Genomic DNA, 22,968 nt, shown 5'->3' with positions numbered 1-22,968 from the left:
CGGGGGTGCGTGGCGTGCGCGGGGGTGCGTCGCGAGCGCGGGGGGTGCGTCGCCGGCGTTAGCGTCAGCGTTTAGGAGACGCGCGGCCCTAACGTGTGCGGGCCGCGTGTGGCCCCGGCTGTTTAGTTCTGACGTGATTCCTGACACAAGCGCCCTTCCTCGGCCTGGAGAGCAGCTTCCGTGGCTCCTCTGAAGCGGGCCCTGGGTGTGGCTTGCCCGAGGCCTGGCTGGGAGCCGTGCGTAGGCACCCAGAGACCAGCAAGAGCGGAAGCCCTCGTCACCCTAGGGCTGAAGAGGCAGCAGGCGCGGCAAGAGAGCCCCAGGGCCTGGCAGAGCTGGAGGCCTGGAGGAAGGGCGGCCCTAGAGGGGCTGTGATTGGGAAGAGATGCCATCAGTGGCTTCCAGACCCTGAACACAAAGCAAGGAGTGGGCAGACGGGAATTCATCCATCTCGCTCTCCTTCTGTCTTCCGTCTCCCCTGCCTTGTGTGGACCGAACCCAGCCAGGCGCCAGGCTGCTAGCAAGCCCAGGTAAGATGCCCCAGGGCAGAGACACTGATGGAGCCTGGGTCTGGCGCTCGGGGGAAGGGAAGGAGAATAGACCTGGTGAGAACAGAATTTAAAGCTCCATTCTAAAGCCATGCCTTCCTCCCCTTAATTTCTGGTGAGTTGGTCTAAGTGGCTTAATTAGAAAGGTTGTGAATAGTCACCACTGAGCCTTTGTTCAGATCGAGTCTCCCAGGGGATTCTGAACCTTTTTTGGTCGGTTACGACCACCTAGAGAATTTTTTTTTGTTTATTGAAGTATAGTTGATTTACAGTGTTGTGTTAGTTCATGGTATACAGCATAGTGATTCAATTATACATAATATATATAAATTCTTTCCCATATTCTTGTTTATTATGGATTATTGCAAGATACTGACTGTAGTTCCCTGTGCTATACATTAGGACCTTGTCGTTTATCTATTTTCAATATAGTAATTAGGATCTACAAATCCCAAACTCCCAAATTATCCCTCACCACCCCCTTTCCCCACTGGTAACCATAAGTTTGTTTTCTGTGGCTGTGAGTCATTTTCTATGGCTGTGAGTCTGTTTCTGTTTTGTAAATAAGTTCATTTGTGTCACTTTTGAAGGTTCCACATATAAATGATATCATATGGTAAAGAAAATAACTAGTCTTTTGATATATTCTACAATTTTTTGTTGAATATATTCATACGAGTGGAATTGTTAGCACACAGGATTCAATCTGGTTAGGTAAAGTAGATACTACCACGCAGTTATCAAGAATGTGTGTCCTAATTAGAACCTCCACCAGCAGTGTATAAGAATCTTGGGTTTTCGATATCCTTGCCGAAACTTGTTTCCTGTCCTTTCATTTTAGCTTTCTGATTGGTGGATCGTTGTAACAAGTGTGGTTTTACTTAAAGTTTTCTGATTAGTAAGGATGTTGAACATCTTTTTTCACATGTATTTTCATTGAATAAACACTTTTTAAAGTTTCTGTGGGGAAGTTATGTCCATTTTGTTCTATTGTGTCACGTGTAACAGTTCTTTGTGCTTTATGGAATTTTCTCCCTCTCATTCTTGCTCTGTGTGTTTGTTAATGAGAATCAACTTTTAATTTTAATACAGTTTAATTTGTTATTGCACATAGATGGTTAAATATTCTATGCTGTTTATGAAGTAATGTCTTATTCTAAGGCCAGAAGAATGTTGTCTAATTATTGAGGATTTCCTTTTTTCCAACATGGCTAGCAAGTTCCAGGTTCTTCTAAAAATGTGTATTTTGCTTTCTTTCCATTTCCTGTTAATTCTCATGACTTCTCTCAGCTAAGATCATTTCATTGTTAGCAGTGAGTCTCCATAAAACTTCCTGGAGATTTTCTCCTGCCTCTTGACGTCTTGGTAATCCCTTGGGGGCACAGAAGTTACTCTTGTTGTCAAAACTTTAATGAGCCAGTTTACACAGAAGAATGATTGTCACCCTTATCTAGAGGAAAATGTGCTGAGTGACAGAATAGCCTCCAGAGATGTGGAAATAGGAAGAATGTTCTTGTCATGGACAATGATTGGAATCCTGGGCAATTTTTCTGTTCTTTACCATTATCTCTTCCTTTACCACACCGAACATAAGCTGAGATCCCCAGATTTGATTCTCAAGTACCTGGTCATAGCCAACATCTTGGTCATTCTCGCTAAAGGAATCCAGAAGACAATGATAGCCTTTGGGTTGAAACTTTCTTCAATGATTTAAGATGCAAACTACATCTGTCTGTTCAGAGAGTGGGCAGGGGTGTGTCCATTGCCACCACTTACCTCTTGGGTATCTTCCAAGCCATCATGATCAGCCACACAGACTCCTGTTGGAAGGATCTAAACCTCAGAACTCCACAGTACATTGGCTTCTCCATTTCCTTCTGCTGGATCATGTACAAGACAATAAATTTTATGTTTCCTGTGTATTTGTTGTATGTGTTTGTCAAATTCAGCAGCAAAAACCGCATAAAGAAAAATATGTGGGGTTTTTTCCTGTCTCTGATCATTAGGTAATTACAGGCTCAGTATATATCACATTAACAATGTTCTCTGAAGTTTTTCTCTGTGCTCCTAATCTGGCCAGTGGTTCCATGGTATTTATCCTGTACAGACACAAGCAACAGACCCACTACATTCACAGGAATAAGGTTCCTCCCAGATCCGTTGCTGAGTCCAGAGCCACCCAAAGCATTCTTATTTTGGCAAGTGCCTTTGTATCTTTTTACACCTTTTTTCTCCATCTTTCACACCTGCAATGACCTTTTTTACAATCTGACTTGGTGGTTAATGAACACCTCTGACCCTATTTCTATGTGTTTTCCAGCTATCATACACTTTCTGCTCTTGAGTTGTGACTCCACCATTTCCAGTCTCTGCTTTTTGTGGGTAGGGAATACACAATGCTCTCATCTCATCAGAAAAATGTTATTTGTATGTTTTTGCACAATATTCAATAGTGAGTTTACTCTTCGTGCTTGAAAAATCAATCTAGAATCTTCAAGAGAAGCCACATATACCTATGAGATAGATTCTGTAGGTATAGGACTTTCGTCACCTGGTTGAGTGTCAGGACAGCATGATCAGCTGGAGGTGAATAAAGAAGCTTTGCCCCATTCTAATGCATAGTGTCCTGAAGACAGTAGTCTTCATCTAACAGTGCCTGAGCAAATGAAATGGATTTGGTTCTGGCTCCTGATCCAGTAGTCAGGGTGTTTCCCCAACTGGTAAACTTGTGAGAAGAATTTCCAGAATTGAGTGCAGTGAAGAAATGAGTGCTGGACATTGCTGATAGGCCTTTCTCCATTGGTTTTCCATTCATATACGTGGTTGATGGGCAGAAGCATGGACAACTTTGGTTCTGGACTGTTTTTCTTAAGCATTTCATAAAAAGAGTCTTGGAAGATACAGATCATACCATTCTTTGGGACAGGGGTCAGATTAGTTTGCTCTACAGGAACACAAGAGACTCGGGCCAAGGAGTAGCAATGATGCTGGTAATAAGAATTTTGGAGATCTAAATTTCAGGTCGAAAATTAAGCTCAAGAAGTCCTCTGATCTTCAGTCAACATCAAGAGGTGTCTTGGGAACAAGTGAGTTTGTAAAATCCTGAAAAGTTATAAGAATTTCCCACATCTAAGAGCTGAACTAACAAGGCCATGTCTTCACCACCAGAAATGCTGGTTGGCAATATACTAAGGCAGCCATTCCTTAAAAACCATCTTATTGGTGAGGTTAAGCTCAAACTGGGGGTAGAGCTCCAGAGGCAGCCTCAGATGTGCCCCGGAACAATGAGCTTGTCTAGATATCTGGGCTTTTGATGTCTCACTTCCTCGTTCTCAGGCTGTGCAGGGTCAAAATGTGATGGCTTCTCAGGCACAGTATGTCCATGTGGAACACAGAGCGTGCAGCTGGGTGTATTTAGAACCCTGTTCCTCAAAGCCTCATGTTCCAAAGTACAAGAATTTTAAATCCGAAGATATTATTTTAGCCACAACTGAAGAAAGAGATGATCCCAGGAGACTGAAGTCAGAAGAGCATTGAGGAGGAAATGCAAACATGGGACCTCCCATTCTAGAGGGATGAGTCCCCCTGCCCTGGACAAAGGGTTAGCTCAAAATCTTATGAGCAAGACAATCCATTTCAGCCAGAGAAAAGGCAAGATCTCCCAAAGTTAAATTCAAAAGGAAGGTGAGATATATGTATCCATGTCTGCATTCCACAAAATAAATAACAGGAAATTTCTTTGCAAGAAGTTCAGTCAGAGTTAAAAAGTTAACTCTGACAAAATCCAGATCCACCTGAAATCAGAGCTTTCCTCACGCAGAGTAGAGGCTCTGAAACTCAGGGCAGGAAGATGGTCATTTCCACGCGTCTGAAAGGGAAACTGGTTTTAGCATGGACTGCAAATACAGGTGGAGACCAGCTCAAAAGACAGACTCCAGCTCAGACAGTACTTGTCCATGGACATTTCAGTAAGTAAAGAGCTTCCTCCTACTTTGAGCAGAGGACAGTGATAAGTGCTACATCCAACATCCAAAGCTTTTCCTTCTTTATAGGCGCTCTCTCCTCTTCCTTCATCCTTTCCTCCCTCTCATGTCAACTCAAGGTGTCACTGGCATCCTGGAATTGCATAGGTCAGTCTTGGAAATAGACGCAGAAAAGAGAAGAGGTGAAGTAATTTTTGAAATAGAGGAAAAAGCTCCAATATTACTTCTGCTTTTATCCGACTAACTCTCCAAGCTGGGGACTATGAGCCTGGTTCAAATGTGATATTAGGAGGAAAAGAATCTTATGAGAACATTAGAATGTCCCTTTTGGGTCAAGTAATTTTATATTGTGAAAGATAAGGAATTAGGATACAAGGGCAAAAGGTCTACGAGTATATTATGAAGACTTACACACGTGCAGTGCTTTAAATTACAAGTGCTTTCCCAGGCCGAATCCTTTGTGAGAATCATAATACACTTGTGAGAAATAGAGGCAGTGTGCCATCTCACCAGGGCATTCCGAGAATTAGGGTAGTGAACAAGTTGTTTAAAGTCAGGAGCAGAAAGTTCGCGTTCAGAACAAACCAGTAGTCTTCCCACTACATCTCAGTAGAGCCCGTAATGAGGAAGACCCTTTGCCAACTCCGTTATCCATTTGTTCTGTAGGTGGGCAGACCACAGAATGGGGGAAGTGTCTCAGGTTCTGTTTCCCTCCTATGATCTCTTTCTGTAGGCTCGGCTGTATCGAAGGGCAGGCTCTAGCAGCTGACATCCTCAGAGACTGGGCACCTTAGGCCCCATAAAAAGGAGAGATGAAGGATAACCCATGGAGGTCCCAGGGAACACGCAGACCCTTACATTTTGTCTTGGTTTTGTAGGGCTGCCGTAACAAAATGCAATAGCCTCGGAGGCTTAAACATGGGTATTTGTTTTTTCACGTTCTAGAGGCTAGAAGTCCATGATAAACTGGTCAATGGGTTTGCTTCCTTGTAGTCTTTTGCTTGCCTTGCAGATGGTTGTCACCTCTCTGTGTTTCTTGTGTGAATGCAAAGGTATGATGTCTCTCTGTGTTTCCAAATTTCCTTCAAATGACTTGAGTCAGAGTGGATTAGTATCCACCCTAATGGGTCTCATGTTGACTTGCTACCTCCTTAAGGCCCTACTGCAAATATAGTTACCTTCTCAGATAATAGAATTTGGGGCTTCAGCCTCTCAATTTGGGTTTCACTTTGGCTCACAAGTCTTAGCCCTCTGATCATTGGTTTGTTTCTTTTTTACATGCAAAATGCATTGGCCCAAGAACCAGTTAAAACTCTGTTAAATTCTATATCTCTAGAACCATTCCTTGTCACAGCTGATTAAATCCATTATTTGATATTCATAAAATGAAATCCTCCATAGCAGTGCCAATGAATAATCTATGTAGTATGCAACCATAAATTCACAAACTAAGAAATTAAGAAAGTGAAATACAAGTTAGTTAATAACTTACTATCCCCTTTATGTGATACACAAAAGTAATGTATTCTGTCAGATATAACAGAAGTGGTTATCCCAGGTTTAGTCACTGGAAATTAGCCAGTGCAGGCATCTGTGAAGTCTGGCAATATCTGTTTATTGACGTAGGCACTGCATACTGAAATGTGTTCACTTTGAGCAATTTTATTGATCTGTGCGCCTAGAACATGTGCATGTATGTAAAAAAAAACATATCACCACAAAAAAAGTGGCATTTGAGAGTAGATTTATGTGTAGTGCCCTTACATTGTCAAGATGGGGATTAAAGGTATTAAATGGAATGGCTGTCTGAGTAGTTTTTAAAATTACACTGAAATTTGTAGGATTTTTGGTAGTTGTGTAGAGCATTTTATATGGTTTGGATGTTAATCCCTCAACAGTCGTATTACTTGCAAGTATTTTTCCCATTCAGTAAGTTGTCTTCATTAGTGTACAGAGACGCAACAAATTTTTGTATATTAATCTTGTATACTGCAACTTTAGTAAATTTATTTGTTAGTTCTAATAGTTTTTTGGTGGAGACTTAAGGGTTCTCTACATACATTATTATGTCACCTGCAAATAGTGACAGTTTTATTTCTTTCCTTCCAAGTTGGATGCCTTTTATTTTTCTCTTGTCTGATTACTGTGGTTGGAACTTCCAATACTATGTTCTGTAGAGGTGGTGATTTCAGCTTCTCAAGATTGTGTTTGATGTTAGCTGTGGATTTGTCATTAATGACATTTTTTATGTTGAAATATGTTGTCCCTGAACTCATTTTGATGAGAGTTTTGATCATTCTTGGATGCTGAATTTTGTCAAATGCTTTCTCTATGTCTATACAGATGTTGATATGGTTTTTCCCTTCCTTTTCTTAATGTGTATCAGATCGATATGCAGATAGTGAAATATCTTTGCATCCCTGGAATAAATTCCACTTAATCATGGTTGTAATCCTTTTTATATGCTGTTGAATTTGGCTGTTTTATAAGCTCTTAAGTTTTGTGAATGACTTTAGCTTGTATACTCATTAGAATTTTCTTTCTTTTTCCTTGTGTTGTCTATGTCTGATTTTGTTATCAGGATAAAGCTGGTTCCCAAAATAAATATGGGAGTATTACATCCTTTCCTTTCTTTCTTTCTTTTTTAACATTTTTTAATTGAGTTATAGTCATTTTACAATGTTGTGTCAAGTTCCAGTGTAGAGCACAATTTTTCAGTTATACAAGAACGTATATATATTCATTGTCACATTTTTTTTGCTGTGAGCTACCATAAGATATTGTATATATTTCCCTGTGCTGTACAGTAGAATCTTGTTTATCTATTCTACATTTTGAAATCCCAGTCTGTCCCTTCCTACCCCCTGCCCCCTTGGCAACCACAAGTTTGTATTCTATGTCTATGAGTCTGTTTCTGTTTTGTATTTATGTTTTTTGTTTTTTTTAGATTCCACATATGAGTGATCGCATATGGTATTTTTCTTTCTCTTTCTGGCCTACTTCACTTAAAATGACTTTCCCCAGGAACATCCATGTTGCTGCAGATGGCATTATGTTGTTGGTTTTTATGGCTGAATAGTATTTCATTGTATAAATATACCACTTCTTCTTTATCCAGTCATCTGTTGATGGACATTTAGGCTGTTTCCATGTCTTGGCTATTGTAAATAGTGCTGCTATGAACATTGGGGTGCAGGTGTCATTTTGAAGTAGGGTTCCTTCTGGATATATGCCCAGGAGTGGGATTCCTGGGTCATATGGTAAGTCTATTCCTAGTCTTTTGAGGAATCTCCATACTGTTTTCCACAGTGGCTGCACCAAACTGAATTCCCACCAGCAGTGTAGGAGGGCTCCCTTTTCTCCACAGCCTCTCCAGCATTTGTCATTTGTGGATTTTTGAATGATGGCCATTCTGACTGGTGTGAGGTGATACCTCATTGTAGTTTTGATTTGCATTTCTCTGATAATTAGTGATACTGAGCATTTTTCCATCCTTTTCCATTACTTGGACTAGTATGAGAAAGACAGATGCTCGCTCTTCTTACTGTTTGGTAGAATTCCCCTGTCAGGCTATGGGTCCTAGATTTTCATATGCTGGGATTTTTTCAGTTAAAAATTCAGTGTCACTACTATTGATGTGTCTGTTCATGTGATCTATTTCTCCCTAATATAGTCTTGAAATGATGTATGTATCTAGAAATTTATCCATTTCTTCTAGATTGTCCGAGTTCTTGCCATATAACTCTTTATAACCTTCTGAGTTTTTGTATCTCTGTTACATGGATTGTTAGTTCTTCCCTTTCATTCTTACTCTATTTATTTGTGTCCTCTTTTTTGTTGTTGTTGATGACCCTGGATAAAGTCCTGTTAGTTTCATTTATCTTCTCAAAAAAACAGATCTTATTTTCATTGACCAGTTCTATTGGGGGGTTTTTTGGTCTCTGCCTTTTAAAATTTCCTTTTTGATCTATATCATTTCCTATGTCTGCTGACTCTGACACTGTTTGCTCTTCTTTTTCTAATTCCTTTAGATGGCAGGTTAGGTTTTATTTATTTTTTGTTGTTGTTGCGGGGAGGTAATTAGCTTTACTTATTTTTTAGTGGAGGTACTGGGGATTGAACCCAGGACCTTGTGCATGCTAAACATGCACTCTGCCACTAAACTATACCCTCCTACTCTAGGTTAGGTTTTATTGATGGTTAAGTTCAGTGGTTTTAAAGTTAGGAAGGCACTAGTTTTAAGATAGAGGAATATCCAAGGAAGTGAAGAATCTAGACAGACACATGTAGTTTGTTCCAATCCCTTTGTGTGTGATTTCAGCATTTCCTACTCTCCTCCATCTAAGACCCTGTTTGCCCTTCGGGATCATGGAAAAGAAAATGCCTCTCAGAAACACTCCACTTGTCTCCTAAGGGGGGCTTCCTAGAAACTTGTAATTGTTCTTTGTAATTAACAACTGAGAGAAAAGTTTTCAGAAATGTTCTCAGGTCCCAAGCCTCCACTCCCATTACTGTTACAGGTGAAATGATAATTGCAGTCCTGAGGGAAGAGGAGGACAGGACACAGACTCACAAACCCATGTATCAGGCTGTGACTGCCTCCTTCCCACACAGGTACTGGCTGTAAAGCCCATCTCGTTGAGCCCATTGTCTTGGCAGCAGGAAGGAGTTTGGTATTTTCTATCTTATTCAGACAGGCGAGTCTGTAAAGGAAAATCAGGTAAAAATTCCAGGTAAGTGATCATATCAGAAAAAAGGAACCTTCTCTTAATAATCTGATTCAGTGCCAACACCTTTGAGTCAAATTAAATAATTCTTAGGCCCAAGCTGAGCCTGTAAAGAAGGGTCCTAGAACCTGTATCAATTCCTGAAGGCTCCTCATGCAATTTAACGCAGTCCTCATGACAGTGATTGTTGTCACTGAATCCAAGTGCTAATGAAATCTGATTTTTAACATGCTTGAAAATATAGTTGTCAGATTAGTCTGCCCTTGAGTCTACTTTATAGGCATTACAAAGACTGAAAGTTCAGGATTGCTAGAGGTGCACCAGTAATACCTCCAGATTTGTGATAAAGACTATGATGTGTCTGCAGAAATCATCTAATTCTGTACAGAAAGTGCATCCACATGGAAGTGGCTTGAATAGAAAGGTTTTCTCTAAGTCTGGATGTTAACAGAGACAGTAATTGGGTCTCCACTGAAAACATCCATAGTCTGTTGATCGTGCTGAGGCTATCTTCACTCTTAAAAGTTAGGAAATGAACAGTTAAAGAAACATGATAATTATGAGTTTCAACCAGTACTGTCAGTCACATATGTTTCCATCCACTTTAAAAGACAGTGTACTATCAATCCAAAAATCTATTATTTCAATTTATAAAATGCATAAGAATACATGCCTTGCAGGTGCTGTTTTGCATATGTGTCTTGTAGGTCAATATCATTTGCAAATTTCTTTTCATTGCTAAAATTGTCACTGAACTCTGGCATTAACAAACAGATAAGTATATCATTGGACAATAATAACTTTATTTTGCCTTACACTGTTTTATCGTGTATTAGCATTTTATGTCCCAAAGTGTATGGCATTACATGTGAGTATTCAATAATTTCTGTAATTCATGCTCTGTCAGTTGGCTTTCTGAAACAAAAGCAGAGGAATCCTAATATCAAGCCACCACATCTTCATTGCATTAACTTGTCATGGGGCAGGTTGCTGCCGTGCAGTAGTGCCTACAGTGCAAGTACATGTATTAAAATATCTAAAGCTTTATTCATACTGTATAGTTCCCTATAGAATCAAACTATACAAATAAGTGGAATCTTTTTACAAAAAAAATTATAAAATACCACAAGTCTAAAATCAAACAAAAAGTTGTGAAATCAAAACTGAATGTATATATTTTTCAGATTATACTTAAAATTTATTTATTTATTTACTTTTTAGTGCAAAAGTGTTCTATTTTATTTTTTAATTTTATTTTATTGATTTATAGTCAGTTTACAATGTTGTGTCAATTTCCAGTGTCGAGCACAATTTCTCATTTATATGTGAACATACACATATTCATTGTCCTATTCTTTTTCACTGTGAGCTATCACAAAAAAAAAAACAACTAAAAATAGATGTAGATTAGTATATGAAGACACCTAACTAGCTTTTTGGCAGAGCATGGTGGTTCAATGCATTGTTTCTAACTTCCCAGTGGGTTTCAGTCCTTGTTCTGCACTAAGCAGCAGATACTGAGAAATCCTTACCCTCCTTGTTTGTGTATTAACCTCTGTATAGTTAAAGACATGGAAGTGCCTACTTCAAAGATTTGTGGAGAATGAAAAGGGGATCACATGGAGTGCCTTCAGTGATTATATTTACATACAACTGCTCTTTATATGTTATACATTCAACCCTTGGAAAGCTGGTAGTAACAGAAAAACGTGAAGTAAAATTTTTTAAGTGGGAACTAATGGTAAGTGGGGACTATTGGATTCAGCTGTCATGATACATATAGCTCACACCCCATGTTCCCATGCAGGACGGTGTGACTCACAGTATCAGTGACTGTTGTCTGAGAGGATGGACAGCAGGGATGTGACAACAGACGTGATCAACATGATCATCTTAACACAGGCTGTGGTTGGGACCCTGGGGAATTTCTCACTTCTTTGCCATTATACCATCCTGCACATCACTGGCTACAGGTTAAGGTCCACAGATTTGATAATTAAGCACCTGATTGTAGCCAACTTCCTTGTCCTCCTCTGTAAAGGCGTCCCCCACACAATGGCAGCGTTTCGGTGGAAACAATTCCCCAGTGATGCTGGATGCAAACTATTTATGTATCTTCACAGAGTGGGGAGGGGAGTGTCCATTGGTAGCATCTGCCTCTTGAGTGTCTTTCAGGTGATTGTGGTCAATCCCACGAAGTCCAGGTGGGCAGAGCTTAAAGTAAAAGCTCCCAAGTGCATTGGTCCCTCTATTTCCCTGTGTTGGATCCTGCAGATGTTGGTAAACATCAGTTTCCTTATCTTTATACGTGGCAAAGGGAGCGACAAAAACATCACAGACTACAAGGATTTCGGATACTATTTTTCCATTCGTCATGACAAAACGAAAGATGCATTATTTGCAGTATTGCTTTCGTTCCCTGATGTTTCATGTTTGGGGCTCATGCTCTGGGCCAGCAGCTTCATGGTTTTCATCCTACACAGGCATAAGAAGAGGGTGCAACACATTCATAGGACCAGCACCTCCACCAGATCCTCCCCTGAGTCCAGAGCTACTAAAACCATTCTTCTTCTGGTGAGCACCTTTGTCTACTTCTACACTCTTTCCTCCATCTTTCAAGTTGTATTGGCGCTTTTGGATAATCTCAGCTGGTTCCTTGTGAGCGTCACTGCCAGCATTGCTGCATGCTTCCCAGCTGTCAGCCCCTTTCTGCTCATGAGCCGTGATTCCAGTGTACACAGCCTCTACTTTGCCTGGATTAGGAATGCAAAATCTCCTGCTTCTATGAGAAACATGTAAACTTCATTTATTTCCATAATGTAGCATTGTCAAATAATTAATTACTTCATTCACCCTGAGAATCTTAATTAAACTTTTGAGTCCGAAGAAAATAGTATACTGGAAATGCTGAGCATCTTCCTGAAAATGAACAATTGTAATAGTATTGGCATGAAATGTAAGTATCTTCTAAATAATTGTGTCTTTGCAGTTTTTCAAATTCTTGTAGAAAAGGAATTCAGAACTTATGGAATAATAGATACCAGGTTGAAATCATCTGCACTTTATGAAGTCTTCAAGTCTGTAGCTTTCAATCTAACAGAATAGGTTTCCCAGAAATAAAATAGGCATGGACTTATAAATAAAAATATGCATGAAAATGGATCCATGTATTCAGTGGTCATTAATACAATTGAAGAAATTAATGTCTACACAGAATAAAGAATAGCTTGTTGTGCAGGTAGAGGTCAAATCTGTCTCACACAGGAGGGCATTTGTAAGCCAGTTATAAGTTTTATAGATAACATCCTTAGAGAGATGGCGGTATTCATTGGGAATATGATGTTTTGCTGAGAGATAAGCACATTTAAATATTTTCATGTAGAAATGGCTAGTTTGAAGTGAAATGCAGTAAAAAAAAACTGGGGGAGGACACAAAAACAAAATACTTTAAGCTTTTATTTTCCAGTGGGAATATATTTGACGTATAATATTGTATGAATTTAAAGTGCATAACATGCTAATATTTGGATACTGTATATTTTGTTTGCCATTATACACATAATTATCACCTCTATTACATTACATAATTATCCTTTGAAATTAATATTATTTGCCTTTATACTTGATTTACAATGTTATATTAGTTTCAGGTACACAGAATAGTGATTAAGTATAGATCTATATTTATATGGATCATGCTTTGCTTGAATTCGTTATAAAATACTCACTCTATTCCCTGTTATGTAAAGTATGTCTTTATAGCTTATTTATTTTACACATAGTAGTTTGTTACTTTAAATCCTTACATTATCTTGGCCCTCTCCTTTTCTGTCCCCACTGACAATGACTAGTTTCTTCTCTATATCTGTGAGTTTGCTCCCGTTTTGTTATATTCATCCATTTTGTTATTTTTGTTTTAAATTCAACTTATAGGTGATAACATACAGTGCTTGTCTTTGTCTGATTTCACTAAGCGTAATATGCTCCGCATCTATCTACATTGTTGCAAATGTAAATATTCTACCATATAAAAATATATATATATACACACCACATTTTTTTCATTCATCTGTTGATGGATATGTAAGAGTTGCCTCCATGCCTTAGCTATTATAAATGAGCTCCTATGAATATTGAGGTGCATGCAAGTATCTTTTTGATTTTGTGTTTTCATTTTCTTTGGATATATACCCAGGAGTCAAAATGCTGCATCATATGGTAGTTCTGTTTTTAGTTTTGGAGTAATTTCCATACTGTTTTACATAGTGGTAACCACAAGTTACACTCCCACCAACAACGTACTTGGGTTGGGTTCCTCTTTCTGCACATCCTCACCAATGCTTGTTACTTGTGGTCATTTTGATGATAGCTGTTCAGACAGGTGTGAGGTGATGTCTCCTTGTGATTTTGATTTGCATTTCTCTGATGAGTATCGATATTGAGTACATTTTCATGTGCATGTTGGCCGTCAGTTTGTCCTCTTTAAAAAAATGTCTATTCATGATTTATACCCATTTTTATTGGATTGTTTGTTTTTTGCTATTGAGTTGTATTAGCTGTATATATATTTTGTATATTAATTTCCTATGAGTCATATCATTTGAAAATACTGTCTGGGATTCAGTAGGTTGCCTTTTTGCATTATTGATGATATCCTTTGCTATGCAAAAGGTTTTAAGTTCAATTAGGTCCCATTTATTTATTTTAGCTTTTGTTTGCTTTGCATGAGAAGACAGATCCAAAAACATATTGCTACAATTTCTGTCAGAGGGTTCTGACTATGTTTTATGCTAGGAGTTTTATGGTTTCCAGTCTTGCACTTGGGTCTTTAATCCATTTTGAGTTTATTTTTGTATTTGATATGAGAAAATGTTCAAATAATTTATTTTTTTTACATGTAGCTGTCCAGATTTCCCTGTGGCACTTACTGAAGAGACTGTCTTTTTTCTGTTGTGTATTCTTGCCTCCTTTGTCATAGGTTAAATGACCACAGGTATGTGTATCTATGTCTGGACTGGCATTGAAGGTCCATTCATCTATATGTCAGTTTTTCTGTCAGTGCCATACTGTTTTGATGTCTGTAGCGTTGTCATATATACTCTGAAGTCAGGGAGCTTGATACCTCCAGCTTTGTATTTTTTCCTTTCAGTAACTTCAGCCATCCATGGTCTTTTGTGATTTCATATTAATTTTATGATTTTTGTTCTATTTATATAACAAATTCATGGATATTTAGATAGGGAGTGCATTAAATTTGTAGGTTTGTTTGGGTAGTATGGTCAGTTTAACAATATTAATTCTTCCCATTCATGAACACAGGATATCTTTCCATTTCTTTGTATCATCTTCAATTTCCTTCACCAAAATTGGATTTCAGAGTACAGATTTTCCACCTCCTTGGTTACGTTTATTCCTAGGTATTTTATTCTTTTTAAGGTGATTTTAAACAGGCTTGAGTTATTAATCTCCCTTTCTGATAGTTCATTATTAATGCACAGAAAAATAATAGATTTTTATTTATTAATCTTGGGTTCTGCAACTTTACTGAATTCCTGTATTAGTTTTCTGGTGGGGACTTTAGGGTTTTCTGTATATAATATCATGTCTCTGCAAATAGTGACAGTTGTAGTTCTTCCCTTCCAATATATTGCTTTTTATTTCATTTCCTTGTCTAAATGCCATAGCTACAACTTCAAATACTATGTAAAATAGAAATGACAAGAGTGGGCATCCTTGTCTTATCCTGATTTTAGAGAAAAATCTTTCAGATTTTCACCATTGAGTATGAGGTTAGCTGGGGGGTGGTTGGTCATAAATCACTTTAATTATGCTGAGATATGTTGCTGTCTTACCGACTTGAATGAGAGTTTTTATCATGACTGTATGTTGAAATTTGTCAGATGCCTTATCTGCTTCTATTGAGATTATTATGTGATTTTCATTCCTCCTTTTGTTAATATGGTGTATCACATTGTTTGATTTGTGAATTTTGCACCACCTTGCATCTCTCAAAAAATACCCCTTATTAATTGCTTATGGTCCTTCTTCTATATTGTTGAATTGTTTCTTAGTATTTTTGAGGATTTTTCAAGTGTACTGATCGAGATACTGGTCTATAATTTTCTTTTTTTAGTAGTACCTTTTTCCAATATTGGTAACAGGGTAATGCTAGCCTCATAGAATAAATTGTGGAGTCTTTTTTCAATTTGTGAATTATTTTGACAAAAATAGGTATTACCTTTGCTTTATACATTTGATAGAACTCCATGAGAAGTTTCCCATCCTGGACTTTGTCTGCTGGTAGTTTTTTATTACTAATTTTATTTTACTACTAGCAAATAGTCTGTTCACATTGCCTCTTTTTTCCTGATTCAGTCTTAGAATATTGTATGTTTCTAGAACTTTATCCATTTCTCCTAGGTTGTCCAGTTTGATTGTGCATAATTTTTCATTGGACCGTATTGATTTTTTGTATTGCAGTAGTATCAGCTGTCATTTCTCCTCTTTTATTTCTTCTGTTGTTTCTTTGCGTTCCACCCCCCCCCCTTTTTTTTTTTTTGATGAGTCTCTCTAAAGTGTATCAACTTTGTTTATCTTTTCAAAAAACCAGATCTTGGTTTCATTTACCAATTCGATTGGCATTTTTGGTCTCTAGTTTTAAAAATTTTCTCTTTGATCTGTCATTTCCTTCTATCTGCTGACTTTGGGTCTTGTTCTTCTTTTTCTCATTCTGGGAGATGGTGTGTTAAGAATTTTTTGAGATTTTTTCCTTTTTTGTAAGGTAAGCCTGTATCACTATAAACATGCCTTGTAGAAATGCTCTTGCTGTCTCTGATTAATTTGGAAAGTTTTGTTTTTACTCTCTTTTACCTCATGATAGATCTGATTTTGTCTTTGATTTCTTTACTAACCCTCTGTTTTTCAGTATGTTGTTTAGTCTCCACATAACTGTTCTTTTCCTGTTTTTCTTTCTGCAGTTGATGTTTTATTTCATACCACAGTCGTCAAAAAACATTCTTTATATAATTTCTATCCACTTACATTTGTTGAGCCTAGTTTTGTAGCCTAGAACATGATGTGTTTCGGAGAATATTTCATGTGCATTTAAAACATATATATTCTGTAGGCATTCTCCAACACCATATACAAAAATAAACTCAAAATGGATTAAAGGCATGAATGGAAGACCAGATGTTATAGAAATCCTAGGAGAAAACACAGCCAGAATGGTCTTTGACATAAATTACAGCAATATATTTTTTGGATTCATGTCCAAGAGTAATGGAAATAAAAGGCAAAATAAACAGATGGAACCTAAACTGGAAAGCTTTTGCACAGCAAAGGAAACCATACATGAATGAAAAAGACAACCTAGGGAATGGAAGAAAATATTTGCAAATGAAGTGACCAATAACGGATTCATTTACAAAATATACAAACAGCACATGCAGCTTACTGTTGAAACAAAAACAACCCAATCAAAAATGGGCATATGATCTAAATAGACTTTTCTCCGAAGAAGATATACCGATGTCCAACAGGCATATGAAAACATGCTCAGTACCACTGATTACTAGAAACATGCAAGATCAAAACTACAGTGAGCCCTCATTTCACATCAGTCAAAATTTACATCGTAAGAAAAAGTCTATACATAATAAATGCTGTAGAGGGTGTGGAAAAAAAGGTACCTTCCTACAGTGTTAGTGGAAATGCAGTTTTATGCAGCCATTATAGAAAACAGTATGGAGATCCCTTAAAAAACTAAAGACCGACTTACCGTATGATGCAGTAATCCCAACCATGAGCATATATCCAAAGAAAACTCTAATTTGAAGAGCTACATGCACCCCAGTGTTCATAGCAGCACTATTTACAATAGGAAAGACATGGAGACAGCCTAAATGTCCATGAACTGATGAATGAATATGGAAGACATGGTATATATACACAATGAAATATTAATGAGTCATGAGAAAGAATGAAATATTGCTATTTGCAACAACATGGATGTACCTAGAGATTCTCATACTGAGTGAAGTATGTCAGAGAAAGGCAGTTATCATATATTTATAATATACATCTGAATCACTTTCCTGTATATCTCAAATCAACACAATAATGTAAATTAATTATGTTTTAATTTTTAAAAGGTTTTTAATTCTGTTCTTTTGGATGTAATGTCCTGCAGATATCCGATAAGTACATCTGCTCTACTGTGATACTTAAGATCACTGTTGCCTTATGGATATGCTGTCTGGATGATCTGTTCTTATTTTAAAAAAACATTTATTCTGTTTTTATTATATGCAGAGTTTCTTTTCTTTTTTTTAAATTTTTAACTTGAGTAATAGTCATTTTACAATCTTGTGTCAAATTTCAGTGTAGAGGACAATTTTTCAGTTATACATGAACATATGTATATTCATTGTCACTTTTTTTTTTTACTGTGAGCTACCAGAAGATCTTGTATATATTTCCCTGTGCTATACAGTAGAATCTTGTTTATCTATTCTACATTTTGAAATCCCAGTCTGTCCCTTCCCACCCCCTCGCCCCCTTGTCAACCACAAGTTTGTATTCTATGTCTGTGAGTCTGTTTCTGTCATATATTTATGGTTTTTTTTTTTTAGATTCCACATATGAGCGATCTCATATGGTATTTCTCTTTCTCTTTCTGGCTTACTTCACTTAGAATGACATTCTCCAGGAGCATCCATGTTGCTGCAAATGGCATTATGTTGTTCGTTTTTATGGCTGAATAGTATTTCATTGTATAAATATACCACTTCTTCTTTATCCAGTCATCTGTTGATGGACATTTAGGCTGTTTCCATGTCTTGGCTATTGTAAATAGTGCTGCTGTGAACATTGGGATGCAGGTGTCATCCTGAATTAGGGTTCCTTCTGGATATAAGCCCAGGGGCGGGATTCCTGGGTCATATGGTAAGTCTATTCCTAGTCTTTTGAGGAATCTCCATACTGTTTTCCACAGTGGCTGCACCAAACTGAATTCCCACCAGCAGTGTAGGAGGGTTCCCCTTTCTCCACAGCCTCTCCAGCATTTGTCATTTGTGGATTTTTGAATGATGGCCATTCTGACTGGTGTGAGGTGATACCTCATGGTAGTTTTGATTTGCATTTCTCTGATAATTAGTGATACTGAGCATTTTTTCATGTGCCTATTGATCATTTATATGTCTTCCTTGGAGAGTTGCTTGTTCAGGTCTTTTGCCCATCTTTGGATAGGGCTGTTTGGTTGTTTCGTATTAAGTCGTATGAGCTGTTTATATATTCTGGAGATCAAGCCCTTGTTGGTTTTGTTTGCAAAAGTTTTCTCCCATTCTGTAGCTTGTCTTTTTGTTTTACTTATGGTTTCCTTTGCCGTGCAGAAGCCTGTAAGTTTCATTAGGTCCCATTGGTTTATTCTTGCTTTTATTTCTTCTAGGAGAAAATTTTTGAGATGTATGTCAGATAATGTTTTGCCTATATTTTCTTCTAGGAGGTTTATTGTATCTTGTCTTATGTGTAAGTCTTTGATCCATTTTGAGTTGATTTTTGTGTATGGTGTAAGGGAGTGTTCTAGCTTCATTGTTTTACATGCTGCTGTCCAGTTTTCCCAACACCATTTGCTGAAGAGATTGTCTCTATTCCATTGTATATTCTTGCCTCCTTTGTAGAAGATGAGTTGACCAAAAGTTTGTGGGTTGATTTCTGGGCTCTCTATTCTGTTCCATTGGTCGATATGTCTGTTTTTGTACCAATACCATGCTGTCTTGATGACTGTGGCTCTATAGTATTGTCTGAAGTCTGGGAGAGTTATTCCTCCAGCCTCTTTCTTTCTCTTCAGTAGTGCTTTGGCAATTCTAGGTCTTTTGTGGTTCCATATAAATTTTATTATGATTTGTTCTAGTTCTGTGAAATATGCCCTGGGTAATTGGATAGGGATTGCATTAAATCTGTAGATTGCCTTGGGCAGTGTGACCATTTTAACAATATTGATTCTCCCAATCCAGGAGCATGGGATATCTTTCCACTTTTTAAAGTCTTCTTTAATTTCCTTCATCAATGGTTTATAGTTTTCTGTGTATGATTCTTTCACCTCCTTGGTTAGATTTATTTCTAGATATTTTATTACTTTGTGTGCTATTTTAAAGGAGATTGTTTCTTTAGTTTCTTTTTCTGTTGATTCCTCATTAGTGTAAAGAAATGAAACTGATTTTTGAATGTTAATCTTGTAACCTACTACCTGGCTGAATTCTTCGATCAGCTCTAGTAGTTTTTGTGTGAACCTTTTAGGGTTTTCTGTATATAGTAACATGTCATCAGCATGTAGTGACTGGATGATCTGTTCTTTAATGTAAGTGGGGTGTTACTATTATTTTATCATTCTTGTGTTATTGTCAATTTCTCCCACTATGTGTATTAGTATTTTCTTTATATATTTAGTTGCTCCTGTATTGGGAGTAGAGATGTTAATATTTTAATAATCCCCTTATTTTATTGGTCACTTTATCATTATATAATGTTCTTCTGTGTATTTTCTCCTAGCCTTCATTTTAAATAAAACTAAAAACTGGTCCCTTAAAAGATAAATCAAATTGATAAATGTTTAACAAAGTAATCCAAAAACGTTTTCAGAACAAGGAGATAGGGTCCAAATAAAGAAAATCAGAAATGAGAGAGAAGTTATGCATGACACCACTGACATACAAAAGTTATGAGAGGTATTAAGGAACAATTTCACACTTATAAAATGAATGACTCCGAAGAGATGATAGTCATGTAGAAATGTACAGTTTCCAAGACTGAATCAAGAAGTGTTAAAAATATGGACAGACCAGTTACCAGTAAGGAACTTGAATTAGTGCCCATAAAACTTCCAGCTAGCAAATATTAGTGCCAGAAGCTTCAGAGGTGAATTCTACCAAATATTTAACAAAGAGTGGAAATCCATCCTTCTCAAGCTATTCCAAAGAAACTTAAAGAGGAAGAAACATTTATGAGTCACTCTATGAGGCTGATATCGACCTGATAGCAATACTAGACAAAAACACCCAGCTGACCTCCCATTAAAAAAGAGAAAACAGGCCAGTATCACTCATGAACATAGCTAAAAAGTCCTCAACAAAATATTAGCAAACCAAATTCAGTGATACGTTGAAAATATCATTCATCACGATCAATTCAGATTGATCCCGGAAGTGCAAGATGAGTTCAGTATCTGCCAGTCATTCAGTATGATGCACCACATCAACAAAGTTAAGAAAAAATCATATGATCATCACTGTAGATGCAGAAAAAGCTTTTGGAAAAAAATTACCTCTCATTCATAAAAAGAACCTTTCATGATAAAACCTTTCAATAAATTGTATAGAGAGGAACCATAACATAATAAAATATAATAATAATATGACAAGCCCACATGAACATCACTCAGTGGTGTGAAATGAGTGCATTTCCTCTATGATCAGAAATAAGACTAGGATTCCAACCTCCACCAAGAGAAAATCAAGAAGGAAATAATAAAAATTAGTGTGGAAATAAATAGAGACTAAAAACGTAATAGAAAAGGTCAATCAAAGTAAGAGCTTGTTCTTTGAAAAAGTAAACAAGATCAACAAGCCTTTAAGACCCAGTAAGAAAAAAGAAGAGAAGTCTCTGATCAATAAAATAAACGAAAGAGAAGAAAAAACAAGAGATACACAGCAATACGAAGAATTATGAGAATATTATAAACATCTATACACCAACAGATTGGACAGCTTAAAAGAAATGGCCCAAATTTTAGACTTATACAACCTTCCAAGACTGAATAAGGAAGAAATAGAAAATGTGAATAGACTGATAACTAGTACAGTGATTGAAACAGTGACCAAACAGCTCCCCAAAACAAGTCCAGGACCAGATGACTTCACAAGATTTAACACCTAGCCTTCTGAAACTTTTCCAAAAAATTGAAGAGGAGGGAATGCTTTTGACCTCATTTGACAAGGCTGACATTGCACAGTTATTAAAATCAAAGAACAACACATAAAAAGTAAATTATAGGCCAAAATCTCTAATAAACATAGATGCAAAAATCCTCAACAAAATATTAGCAAAGTGAATACAGCCATACATTAAAAGGATCATATGGACCCAAGTTCAGTTTGGTAATAAATACATGTTGGGGGAAGAAGAGGGATGGAGCTGGGAATGAAGGAGGTGGCAGAGGGCATATTGGAGGCCACTGTTTGGTCCCCCATTTATTATTCCCAAATTTATGGTCAAATCATAGCAGTCATGGATTGTTTCTAATTTCAGCTCAGGGGAAAAACTCTTGCTTATACAAAATGCGCTGAAAATGGCTCCAATAGAATTTATAGCAAAAGAGGAATGCTAAAATTTTTGGTAAGAACTGGCTATTGAGTTTAATGTAATTTAAATTTTCATTGCACATCGATGGTTAAATATTTTGTGCTGTTTATGAAATAATGTCTTATCCTAAGGCCACAAAAATAGTCTTTTCTTGTTTTCCAAAAGCATAATTAGTTTACTTTATAGTTTAAATCAGCAACAATCCATTCAGAATTTATTTGTGTATGATGTGGATAGTTATTAAGGATTTCCTTTTTTCCAATATGGGTAGCAAATTCCAATTTACTGTAAAAGTGTACATTTTTCTTTCTGTCCGTTTCTTGTTAGTTCTCATGAATTCACTCAGCTAAGACCACTGCCTTCTTAAGGATCTCCTTCCATGAAATTTACTGAAAGTTGTCTCCATCTTTTCCTGCCTATTGAAATCCTTGGCAATCTCATGGGAGCAGAGAAGTTACTCTTGAAAAATAAGAAATTACTCTTTGTGTCAAAAATCTTCTGTGAGCCATTTTGCTTAGAAGAATGATTGTTACACTGATTTACAGGAGAACATACTGAATGACAGAATAGACTCCAAGGATGTGAAAACAGCAATAACGTTTTTCTAACAGGCAATGGTTGGAATCCTGGGCAATGTTTCTCTTCTTTACCATTATCTCTTCCTTAACACACTGAACATAGGCTGAGATCCGCAGATTTGATTCTCAAGAAGCTGGTTATAGCCAATGTCTTGGTCATTCTCTCTAAAGGAATCCCCTAGAGAATGACAGGTTTGCACTGAAATATTTTCTTAATTATTTTACATGCAAAAGTTTTTCTATTTCAAATTGCCCATTTCTGAATACTTTGTATCAGCTTCAGAATGTAAATACAGAGTGAACTGTATTCTTTTTGAATTAGTGTTTTTGTTTCATTCAAATGCTGTATCCTGTGATAGTTCTACTTTTACTTTCTTAAGGACCCCCTATAGTGTTTTCCATAGTGACTGCACCAATTTACAGTCCATGAACTTTGTGCAGGAGTTTGCTTTTCTCCATACCCTTGCCAATATTTGCTTTGTAGACTTTTTGATGATAGGCATTCTGTCAGGTATGAAGTGATACTGTGTTTTTAATTTGCATTTTTCTGATGATTTGTGATGGTGAGCCTCATTTCATGTGTCTGTTGGCCATCTGTATGTCTTTTGGGAAAATGTCTATTTAGGTTTTCTTTCTTTTTTGAATCGAGTTGGTGTTTTGTTAGTCAGTTATGAAGCATTTTATGTGTTTTGGGTATTAATCCCTCAACAATCATATTATTTGCAAGTAATTTCTTCCCATTCAGTAGATTGTCTTCATTAGTGTAGAGAAA

General features: G+C 37.0%; 2 protein-coding genes across 2 annotated transcripts in view; both read left to right on the top strand.

The window, feature by feature from the left end:
* The first annotated feature begins 442 nt into the window (after positions 1 to 442).
* Positions 443 to 22,968, top strand: part of LOC102531541 (uncharacterized) — a 146,076-nt gene continuing 123,550 nt past the window's right edge. Inside the window, exons 1-2 of the mRNA XM_031681522.2 lie at positions 443 to 530; positions 9,146 to 9,264. The gene's annotated coding sequence lies outside the window, so the exon portion shown is untranslated. The remainder of the gene's footprint in view (positions 531 to 9,145; positions 9,265 to 22,968) is intronic.
* On the top strand, positions 9,198 to 12,420 carry LOC102543395 (vomeronasal type-1 receptor 4-like). Its single transcript, XM_006208393.4, has 2 exons — positions 9,198 to 9,264; positions 11,066 to 12,420. Exon 2 carries the CDS (start codon positions 11,107 to 11,109, stop codon positions 12,055 to 12,057), a length of 951 nt encoding a protein of 316 aa, XP_006208455.2. The 5' UTR covers positions 9,198 to 9,264; positions 11,066 to 11,106; the 3' UTR covers positions 12,058 to 12,420.

This window comes from Vicugna pacos, chromosome 9 (genome assembly GCF_048564905.1).
Source record: "Vicugna pacos chromosome 9, VicPac4, whole genome shotgun sequence".
Classification (NCBI taxonomy): domain Eukaryota; kingdom Metazoa; phylum Chordata; class Mammalia; order Artiodactyla; family Camelidae; genus Vicugna; species Vicugna pacos.
Note: the sequence above shows the minus strand (reverse complement) of the source record. Positions and strands in the feature narration are given on the sequence as shown.